At 36.0% G+C, this 12,256-nt stretch overlaps 1 protein-coding gene across 1 annotated transcript in view; it reads left to right on the forward strand.

The window, feature by feature from the left end:
* CFTR (CF transmembrane conductance regulator) overlaps window positions 1-12,256 on the forward strand; it is a 166,168-nt gene that overhangs the window by 61,898 nt on the left and 92,014 nt on the right. The window contains exons 10-11 of the mRNA XM_073899110.1: window positions 1,014-1,196; window positions 8,377-8,568. Of these exons, the coding sequence (XP_073755211.1) occupies window positions 1,014-1,196; window positions 8,377-8,568 (375 nt within the window). The remainder of the gene's footprint in view (window positions 1-1,013; window positions 1,197-8,376; window positions 8,569-12,256) is intronic.

The following is a 12,256-nucleotide window of genomic DNA, read 5'->3' on the forward strand; positions in this document are numbered from 1 at the left end:
TCTTTCTTTCTTTCTTTCTTTCTTTCTTTCTTTCTTTCTTTCTTTCTCTTTAAGATTATTTATTTATTAGAGAGAGAAAGACAGGAGAGAGGGAACAGAAGCAAGGGGAGTGGGAGAGGAAGAAGCAGGCTTCCTGCTGAGCAGAGAGCCCGATGTGGGGCTCAATCCCAAGATCGTGACCCGAGCCGAAGGCAGACGATTAACGACTGAGCCACCCAGGCACCCCAGCAGGGAACTTTCAAAAGGGAATTCCTTCCTCCCAGCTATTCTCATATAAGGGAATTCATCTGAATTATCTGGGAATCTCATCACATTTATACTTAAGAACTACTTAAGTGCTTTAGGCTTCTTAGAGGATGGTGCCAGTGGCGTGTTAGAAGAGAGGTTCAGGTTGGGTTGTAATTTCACTCTGGCCAACTTTAGTCATTTCACCTCTGAGTCACAAAGTCTACCACTTTGAAAGAGATTGTAAAATCTACCTCCAATGTTATTATTGTCCTGGGGATTAGATAATATTTATTTGCTTAGCCTATAGAAGAAGGTACATGTTTTCTTCAATATTAAGTTTAATTTAATGGTGAGTGACAATCTAGGATATTGAAATTATGTTTCCATTAAATGCTTTATTAAAATTTTCAGTGTTTTGTATCATGTACTCTAGAACTCATATATTATATAATTACATGCTATAAAGTATGGATCAGGTGGGGCGCCTGGGTGGCTCAGTCATTAAGCGTCTGCCTACGGCTCAGGTCATGATCCCAGGGTCCTGCAGTCGAGCCCCGCATCGGGCCCCTTGCTCCGCGGAGAGCCTGCTTCTCCCTCTCCCTCTCCCTCTGTCTGCTGCTCTGCCTGCTTGTACTCTCTTTCTCTCTGTCAGTAAATAAATAAAATCTTAAAAAAAAAATAAAGAATGGATCAGATGCCATGTGCTTTTCATATACATGAAAGAAATATCTATTGAAAATACCTGAAAAACCTACCTTTGTATTTTCTATATTTTTGTTTTTCAGGGATTTGGGGAATTACTCGAGAAAGCAAAACAAAACAGTAACGACAGAAAAATTTCCAATGGTGATAACAGCCTCTTCTTCAGCAACTTCTCACTTCTTGGTGCTCCTGTCCTGAAAGACATCAGTTTCAATATAGAAAGAGGACAGTTGTTGGCAGTTGCTGGATCTACTGGGGCAGGCAAGGTAATGTCTTCTCTTCCTCACTGTCGAGAACTTAATTTGGCGTGCATTTCTTTCTTTTCCTAGTTTGTCTGTAGTGTAAGAGGGTATGTTGGAGAAATTCTTACATCGGGAGTAGGAGAACACCTGTATATAGTGTCCCTTATGTAAATTATTCCACTGATAATATTCTCTAGTCTTTTTTTTTCTTCATATTACTTCAGTGACTTTTTCTTCTTCATCTTTATGTGGTACATGGCACACAACACAGTGTCTTTCCCCCTGCCCCCATGCATGTGCTGATTTTTACATTTATGAAATTTTTTCTTCTTTTCTTTTTTTAAATTGGAGCATAGTTGACACCCAATGTTACCTTAATTTCAGGCGTACAATATAACAATTGAACACTTCTATACATTACACTATGCTCACAAATGTAGCTACCGTCTGTCATGATACAACGCTATTACAATACCATTGGATATATTCCCTTTGCTGTACCTTTCATCCATGTGACTTATTCATTCCATAACCGGAAGCCTGTATCTCCCACACCTCTTTACTCATTTTGCCCATCCCCCCACACCTCTCCCCTCTGGCAAACATCAGATTGTTTTCTGTATTTATGGGTCTTTTTTTGCTTTTTGTTTGTTTATTCTCTCCTTTTGTTTTTTAGATTTCACATATAAGTCAACAAACTGTCTTATACATGGTCAACATTCAGTAACTTTATCGAATAAATGAACCATTAATTTTTACCAATCTTTGGCATAGACATTTTTTTTCAGAGCTAGTCCAGGGAAATCATGGTGTAGATTTAACCTCAGAACCACACAGGCAGAAGGTCCCTATTTTGTTGATTCAGGATTTTAGAGAATGGACTCAGACTTGCTTAGGATTTATTATGAGGAAAAATTACTGAGTGGAATAAATTTTTGAAAGAAATACATAGGAATGTTAATTTATTCAATGCTGGTCCGTTTCCTACTCCCTACCCCCATCCCAACTTATTATAAGCCAAGAATATTTAGAGATAGGTCTGACAAAAATTTACATGTTAAAAAGCAAAAACAGCTAAAGAGTTGAACTCAAGGATAAAAGGGAAGGAAGGAAGGAAGGAAGAAAAGATGGGGCACTACTACTGTAAGATAAAAATGTAAATAAAAGTAGAAATTAAGAAACATTTCTGAAAGACATTCATTAATATATAGAAAGAACCATATTTTTGAAGAATTTAATTTGAAACTTGGGAAACAAAATGCTGCAGAATATGTCTAGTCATTGAATTTGGTGTCCGCAATGCTAGTGATACAGTTTGCTTATTTCTCTTTCCAATTCTGTTTTTCTACATGTGAAACAGACTTTTTAAACAAAGTAGCTGTACTTGTGTATTCTCTTCTTAGAACTTGTTCCTCCTTTTAAGTATCATTTTTTCCTTCTATTTCTTATATAATATTAGTAGCAATTTTCACTATTAAAATAAAAAGATAACCATAGGAGGAGTTGTTCATCAGCAAATTATAGATGGTCTAAACAAGAAAGTTTGCTAGTGGGAGGTAATTATGTTTCATATAATTTTTAAAATTGTGTTTATATGTTTAAAGTTACTTCTTTGAAAGGTGTACAAAAATAGCTTTGGACTCACCAATTACAAGACTTACCAGCAATTAAATTTCAGGCAATTCTATTAAGAATTGATGAGCAGGGTGCCTGGGTGGCTGAGTTGGTTGAGCGACTGCCTTCGGCTCAGGTCATGATCCTGGAGTCCCGGGATAGAGTCCCACATCAGACTCCCTGCTCAGCGGGGAGTCTGCTTCTCCCTCTGACCCTTAAAAAAAAAAAAGAAGCAACTCCTCATCCATTAAATTTAAAAAAAAAAAAAAGAATTGATGAGCAGATAATTGCTGGCTGGAGTTGCAGTTGCATCTTCTGGAAAGTAGCTCTGAAGACCGAGTCAGAGGAAGGCAGTGGTTCCTTAGGGTCAATTAAACTCTTCTGAGGGCTTGGCAGCTCAATCCAGGAGGGAGCCTTTTCACAGTATTAGGAATGGGGTATTTTATAATCGACTGGACCGAAGATCTAGCTAACATATAAAATTGAATAGTTGCAGATATTAACATTTGAAGACAAGTCCTATCACACTCAGTTTGGTATATCAAAAGCCTTCAAGACAACCAAATAATTCTTTTACTTGTATGACTTAGCCTGGTATACTTGCAGAGATTTTATAGCATAAAGATATTCATCACAACATTGTTACCATATCCAAAAACTGGAGGGGCCCCTAAATGTCTATATTAGGGAATTGGTTAGATAAATATTGGTGTATAGAATGGCATGTTATTCAGTCAGTAAAAAGGATGTTAAAAATGACCGTGAAGGATATGTATGATATGCTGTTAAGAAAGAGCAAGTTACAAAATGTCACATCCATAATGACTTGTGTTTTATAAAAGCATGTATATATGTATACGTGTGTCTGGAAGGACATTTATGGATCAAGTTGCTATCTCTGAGATTTTGGGTATATTTTCTATCTCTAGATTTTCCAAAGTTACAACAATTTATATATATATATTAACATATGTTATTTTCTTAAAACACTAAGGTCAGGTTTAATTTTATCCCTCTTTCCTGTTATAATTGTTTAGACTGTAAGGGACCCTTGTCTTTATTCTGTATTCCGAGGACTATCCTAGTGCCTGACACACATTTATTTCATTGAACATCTTTGAGAAAACAGATTCTTTTGTTCTGATCTACATTGTCTTTCATTTATGAAACTTCTGTGAATTATTTTAATTAAGCAAAATCGGTTTAAGAGTCTGCACCACTGGGTACCCTTGACTGAAGGCTGGCTTGTGGCATCTCCCCCAGGGCGGGGCGGGGGGGACTTTCATTTCTTCCGTTGTCTGCACCACAGCTGAAGGAGTTCTGTGGCCTTGCTGACAACCCCTGACACCACATAGTTTCTGTCATCCCTCCTGGCCTTTCCCTGGTACTAGATTTTAGCGTGGTTTTATAGTAACTGAGCAAAAGATGTGTAGAATAGCTATCAGTGCCTACTTTTGTTTACATTTAAAATAAAATACAAATATCTGTGAAGTTTTATTAACATTTTGGTGTGTGTGTATATATATACATATATATGTTCAGTGATGGTTTCACTTAATGTCCTATCTCTCAAAATACCAAAATATTGATAAGTAATTTTTATATATTTTATATATAATTATTTTTATATTTGTATTATATTAATAAGTATTAACATCAACATTAATATTAATATGTATATAGTATCAATATTATATAGATTTAACATGGATAGGCAGATCTTTTCCATTGTTTGGGTTTATAAAGCTGTACTATATTAAAATATTGCTTCTAAAATATTTAAAAAATAAATATTGCTTCTAGCTTTAATTTTTATACAAAAGGATTTTACATAGAAATAAAATATTTTAGATTTTTTCCTTCATATAACAAAAATTATAAAATATACTGAAATCAATATCACAAAGATGTCTGTTACCAAATCCTGCCTTCTCCCTAATATATTTTAGCTGATATTATTATTTATTATAATTTAACTGACAATTAAAAACTCTAGAAAATTAAAATATATAAAAACTGGAGAAATTTCCCTTTCACTCTGTCTCTGCTCTATTTTCCACTTTCAACCATTCTGTCCCCCAGCCCAGGTAGCCACTCTTAATTTTTTGAATATATATGTATATTTTGTATTGAATATATATATTTTGTATATATATTTTTGAATATATATATATTGAATATATATATTTTGAATATATATATATATATAACTGCATAGTGTTCTACTGTACAGGTGGATGTTGTATAATGTAATGAGTCATCAATTGATTGATATTTGGGTTGTTTCCAGTGTTTTGCTAACACAAAAATTACACTGTAAATATTCTTGCACACATGCCATTTAGCACATCTGCAAGTGTATCAGTAGGATAGCTTCCTAGAAGTGGTAAAGCATTTGTGTATTCATTGAGCTTCTGTCCCTGAAGATTGCACTAACCTATGTGTGTACCATATGATCTATATAAAAGTGTGGATTTCTCCATAGCATCACCAGCAGATGATGTTATCTAATTTTTAAATTTTTTCCAGTCTTATTCTAGAAGGAAGTGGCATATCCATGTATTTTTGTGTTTCTCTTATTATGAATAAACTACAATATCTTTTCATATGTTTAAAGGCTTCCTCTACTTTCATTTTTGGTGAAATAACTGTTCACATACTTGGTACATTTTTTAATGGGTTTGCTTTCTTTTTCCTTCTGATTTTAGAATCACTTCTTTAGAGAGAAATTATTCTTTTGTGTGTTCTAAGTTGCAAATATTTACTTCAGTTTTGCACTTTTTTTCTTTTGTTTTCTATGCACAAGTTTTTTTTTAATGTGGTTTAATTTATCTTTTATTTTATGACTTCTGGATTTTGAGATATAGAAAGGCTTTCTTAACTCCACAGTTGTTTTCTTTTTCCCCTTTAGGCATCCCCCAGTGTTTTCTTTAAGGATTTTAAGGTCCTGTTTTTGTACTTTTTCTTTGACCTATTTGGAATTCGTCATAAATATAGTATGAGGTGTGGACACAATTTTTTTGTTTGCCCTCTGGATGGCGTTCCAGCGTCTGACACCATTTATTGAATAATCCATCTTTCCCCACTGATATTAGATGCCACCTTTATTGAATATGGTTCTGGTTTATAGTTTTATTTCTGTTCCATTGGCTTGTGTCTTTTATTTTTTTTATTTTATTATGTTATGTTAATCATCATACATTACATCACTAGTTTTTTTTTGTAGTGTTCCATGATTCATTGTTTGTGTATAACACCCAGTGCTCCATGCAGTACGTGCCCTCTTTAATACCCATCACCAGGCTAACCCATCCCCCCACCCCCCTCCCCTCTAGAACCCTCAGTTTGTTTCTCAGAGTCCATAGTCTCTCAGGGTTTGTCTCCCCCATTGGCTTGTTTCTTATATAAGAGTAATTCATTTTTAAAGTTATTGAGCCCTTATAATTTAATATAGTGTGTCATATTATTAAATTATATCATTTAACAAATTTATTGAGTCGCTACTTTGTGGCAAGTATTATTCTGGGCCCTAAAGATATAGTAGTGAATAAAACCTACAACATATTCTCATCCCCATCCAAGGAGCTCACAGTCTAGTGGGAGACAAACAAACAAAAAATGAGTATATGGACTATCACCTGATGGGAAATGCTATAAAGATAAAGCAGAGAGAAGATTGGTGATGGGGTGCAATTTTAAATAGGGGAGAGAGAGAAGGCCACACTGAAAGGTAACATTCGAGCAGAGACTTGAAGGAGGTGAGGGCCAAGGTCATGTGGCTACCTGCAGAAGAGTCTTGTAGAGAGAGGGCGGAGCAAAGCCTTGAAAGGGAACCGGGGCCCTACCGTCATGGAACAGCAAGGAGGTCAGTGGGGTTGGCACAGAGTCAGCCGTAGAGAGTAGAGCTGTCAGAGGAGTAATGCGGGCTAGACCATTACTTGGGCTCTTGCAAAAGAGCCTCAAGGCCCTTACAGAGGGGCTTGTAAAAAGTAAAGCTTTTCTTTCTGAGGAAATGAGAGGCCATCTGAAGGTTTTAAGCAGAAAAGTAACATGATTTGACTTACGTTTTGATGGGGCCACTTTGAAAATAGGTTGTAGAGAGACAAGGGCAGAAACAAGGGGATGAGTTAGGAGGCTATTGTGCTAACTGGGCAGGAGACGATGTTGGCTTAATCCAGGTAGTAGTGATGGAAGTAATAGTCGGATTCAGGACGTGTTTCTAAGAAAGATACCACAGAATTAGATTGAAGGTGGCATATGAAAAAAATGGAAGAGTCGAGGATGAGTCCAAGAACTGAGTAACTGGAAGCTTGAAGGTACCATTACCTGAGAAGATTATAGGAGAAACTGGTTTGGGTGGAGCTAAATTTTAGAACATTAAGTTTATAATGCATATTCAGCATCCAAGTTGAGATGTTAATTGGATATACAGGTCTGGTTTCACTTGATCTTAACCAAAAGGCCAAGAAGCAATTATAGGTCTGATTTCAAAGGACTGGGGACGGGCAGTACAAAAACTTGAGGCCAGATGAGATTCCAAAGGACAGAGTATGGATAAGAAGGGAAAGGGGTCAAGGTGTGAGCCCTAGGACCTTCTAACTTTTAGAGGTGGGGGAGTTATTTTGTCATAGAGGTTATATTTATAATAACTTTACGTTAAGTCTTTGGGTTTTTCTTTCTTTTATTACCTGATGTGAACTCTGATAAAAGCAGTGTTTTTTCTTTCTCTGCTGCCTCCTTTTCTTCTAGTCAATTTTAGTCAGTAGCGTTATCTTTCTTAATGCTTTATCTTTGTATTGTTAAATATGCTTAAGCTTCTGTTACCCAGTGTGTTATGTTTAAATGATATCTTTTGACTTCCAGCTTTTCTTGACAAGGCAATCAGCAAATTTCCTTTATACCCCATTTCCTTTGTTTTGTTTGTGTTTTACTTAAAACTTTTCATATTGTCAGGGCATATAAGGTATTTAAAATCTCCTCTTCAACTCTAATTCCCACATTAGTTTAAATTTTAGTTCACAAAAGTCTTTGCTCACTGATAGTCCTTTTGGTGAAGTTTCTTCAGTCATCTTTTGGATGATTTTATCCTTGTTTCTTTAAGAAGGGCTCATGGAAACAATATTATGTCTATATCTTTTTTTAACTGATCCCTTCTTTGTTAGATGAAGATCATATTGAATCTACCTTGTTGGGTTATTGTGAGAACTAAATAAATGAATGCAGTTAAATCACATAGAACAGCACGAGCATAGCCCAAGTACTCAACGAATGTTAGCCGTACTAATCTTTCCCTGACGTCCTCCAAACCCATCCCAACGATCTGAATCAGGCGCTCCATCCCTGTGAACCTCTACCATAGCACTTATCACACTCCACTGTAATTGTTTCTTTTATTCCTCTTTGTGTCTTTTGTGCATAGCAGCACATCCAGAACAAGAAGTGCTTAATAAATTTTGAATCAAATGAATTAATATAGAATCCTTTAAAAATCAGAACAGATGCCTCTGCTTAGGATGATAGTTGGAGGCAGTGTATTCTGAGAGTGATTTGATCAAATGATTTAACTTAAGAACCATGGTTTTGTTTCCAGACTTCACTTCTAATGATGATGATGGGAGAACTGGAGCCTTCAGAGGGTAAAATTAAGCACAGTGGAAGAATTTCATTCTGCTCTCAGTTTTCTTGGATCATGCCTGGCACCATTAAAGAAAACATCATCTTTGGCATTTCCTATGATGAGTATAGATATAGGAGTGTCATCAAAGCATGCCAACTGGAGGAGGTAAGTAACTCTGTGACATATTTCTGATTATGCATATGAAATCTTCAAAGTACCAAAGGTATATAATTAACCCCCTATTCAATCAGTCAATCTATGTATATTAATCAAGTTTCCAACATGGGCAAACTACTCTGAGTAAATCAACTAATAAAATATACGACCCCTGCTTTAAGAGACTTACAAAAACATAGAGAAGGTACAATTTATTTTTAAAAAGATGGGCTGATATGATTACAATAAAAACTCTTTATGAAATGGAGAGAATTTTATTGACTCATTAGTGACACATGTCATCAATGGACATTTATATGGCATGCATTTTTTAAAAGATACTTCAAAGTTACATGAGAGGATTTTAATAATTTTAATAACCACCATAGCCTAATGGAATGAACATTGACCTGCCAGTAGAGAATCAGAGATAAAATTGTGATTATATTTTATCCTCTGGCCTGAACATGTAGTCATATGACTTCTAGTGACTGTATCTGAAACAGAGGAAAAATGAAGATGATGCTATTGACTCATTTTATAATAACATTGGGGAATGGGCTAATTAACTGAAAATATGTGAAATATTCCCAGTGAAGCCAGTGTGTGGATCTTGTGCTATTCAATACATAAATTGTATGGTGGAGGGTTCAATAATTATTGATGTAAATGTTAAGTCAGAGAATATATCATTTTGAGGCTTATCACCAGTATTGCCTGAATTGTGATCTTGATTCAAAGTCACTATCTTTGGGGCACCTGGGTTGCTCAGTCGGTGAAGGGTCTGACTCTTGATTTTGGCTCAGGTCATGATCTAAGGGTCATGATTGATCCAGCCCTTCTCTTCCTCTCCCTCTCCTCTCCACCTCTGCTTGTGCCCTCTCAAAACAAACAAACAAACAAACAAACAAACAAACAAACAAAAACACCCCAAAGTCACTATCTTTAATAGGTGGCATTTGACACTAGTGGGTTTCTTTAAGTCACCTTTTATGAAAAAAAAAATTGCAGTGGGAATAAAATGAAACTTAAATACAGTGCATGAAAAATAGAAAAAGGCTAATTGTCAGTTAGATAGAAGCTGCAATTCCTACAAAAGAGAGATCCCTGCTTGTAGAAATGGCTCTCCATGTATATACTGACCCGTTCAACAGGAGTTTTTTAGAGCTCCATTCTCTTATTTTCCGTATATGAAAACGTAATAAAAATAAAAACCATCCTGAAAAAGTATTGGATTTATCTTAAAGATACTCTTCATTCCTCAAAAGCTCTTCTTCCAAGAATGGTATTTCACAACCTGGAGGTTGAAACTCTCAGGAGATTTGTTATTAAACAACAACAAAAAAATCTGGGTGTTTTTAGAGACTAGAGGTATTTGTCTAGGTGGGAACTGGGATGTAGGAGTGGTTGTGTCTTGCTAGGTAAATCATAGGCTTTATTTATTAATTGAAAGGTATTGGAAGGTTTCTGGTAGGCTTAACTTTTTTGCTTTGAATATACTTTTTCTCATAGAAATAATTTTGTAAGTGGTGATTTGATTCCACCAAATGAAAGTATATTTAATCCAAATAGGGCATAGCTATATTACTAATAAAAAATTCAGAGCTGTGGGTCCCTCATTCATGAAATGAGTATTTACTGACTTGAATACTGTGTTAAGTGGGAAGACGAAGCTGAAAAATACACAGTCCATTTTCTAAAGGGTTCATGTCATAGTGATCGGCGTTTTTGTGAACTTTTGTATGGTACGTGAATTATATCACAATAAAGCTATTAAAAGTATTGAAAGAAAAGAGGATAAGAGCAAGAAGAGCATATTCTTTTCTTTTCTCATTCTATGACCAACCTCAAAATTATTTTTAAAGTGTATGTTAGTGTTTTTTAGTATACTCACAGGGCCATATACCCATCACCACATCTTCAACTCCTCTGAGAGAAGTGTCATTAGCTATCAGTTTCCATTTCTTCATACCTGCCCTGCCCCCCAACACACACACACCTGGCTCTAAACAACCACCAATCTACTTTTTGCCTCTAAAATTTTCCTGTTCTGGGTATTTAACACAAATGCAAACATTCAATATATGGCCTTTTATGCCCAAATAAACTTTTAAACTAGAAAAAGTTAAGAAGTCTTCATTTTGAAAACATTTAAGACTTGCTGCATTTTGTAAAAATATGAATAGAATAAGTTCCTTATACTTGAGAGGTTCATGGACCAGCAGGGGAAAGAAACATATCAATAAGAAATGTAACTGGTGCTCTAATAGAAAATGAAAGAGCCATTTCTGTAGGAATGAAAAGAGGGAGCACAGGAATCGATCTCCATCTGCCTGAGTAAGGAATAACCTCCAAAGGAGGTACAAGGCTAATGTCCTCTAATAGAATGATTCACTGTGGAATTCCAGTGGTGACAAGAGTGAAACTGATGGCTTTGGAGGATTTTTTTTGATTAAGAACATTAGAGCTGCCGATAAAGTAGAGAGAAGGTTAGGTTGGTCTGAAGAAGTGGGAAATTGATGAATAAATGGTAACTGGATTATTGAGAAAATTAAATGGGATAAATATAAGGTGCGTAACATAGCATCTGGTGTAAATTAGCCATTCAGTAAATATTATCTCATTTCTACTTTATTTTGAGGTGGAGAATACTGCTAGAGAGTGTGGTGTAAGATAAATATGTTCTTAGAGTCAGTTCTTGTTAGTGACTACTATGGAAATACGATGGAACTTGGTGTAATTAAGATGGGGAACCATGATGGCCATGAAAAGTCATCAATGTGAATTTTGATGATGACGAAAGTGGTTATAAGAAAAAATGATAAAAGTTGTTATCTGTAAATATGGTAGTTGTTCGTCATGACCCAATCAACAAAAGTTGGAGTATTCTATGGAAGAAAACGGATGGCATTGGACAGTTTGGAGTTCAGGCATATTGGTTGCCTGCTCCAGAAATGGCAATGGGGTTGGGAGGTGATTCTAGTTTCTATGTGCCTTTCACACCCCAAAACATGACTCTGTACCAGACACTGTTCACTGTGGTGGGGTCAGGGCGGGTACAAAATGAAAACGTTATTATCCCTTTCCTCAAATAACTTATGGGCTGGTTGGGGGAAAACATACAGAAAGAGCAAGTGTTGGGATAAAAGTATTCTTAGGGCATTGTGGAAGCCCAGTTGAGGGCTTTTGGCTTGCCTCAGCAGTTCAGGAAAGGCTTTCTCTAAAAGTGGACAGTCTGATGGATGAGTAAAAATGGGAAGGGTATTCTGGACAAAAGAAACAGCAGAAACACAGAAAACCAGTTGGCTAGTGCAGGGAGCCACAAGCATCTTCACAGAACCAGAGTATAACTGGGGGACACTGAGTGGGGAGGGAGGAACGAACCCAGAGGACCATGGCCTGGGGGCCTTGTACACCAGTCTCAGGAAATTTGTCTTGGAGAGCTTTAATCAGGGGAAGAAGGATGCAGGCAGTTTTGCATCTTAGATATATCACTTTGGCTGTAATATGAGAAACAGAATTAAGGTGGGTGCATTTTGAAACTGTGGGATGGCAGGAAGAATGTGTATCTTGAAATCTGACAGAGTTGTGTTACTAAAGAAAGTTACTTAATCCTATTATACACTGAGTTTTATCCTCTGTAATATAGAGATTATATTATTTATTTTGTAGAGTTTTGTAGATTTTTCTGGCACAC

Source organism: Callorhinus ursinus, unplaced genomic scaffold (assembly GCF_003265705.2).
Source record: "Callorhinus ursinus isolate GAN/ISIS: 27379988/994484 unplaced genomic scaffold, GSC_fseal_2.0 scaffold12, whole genome shotgun sequence".
Lineage (NCBI taxonomy): Eukaryota > Metazoa > Chordata > Mammalia > Carnivora > Otariidae > Callorhinus > Callorhinus ursinus.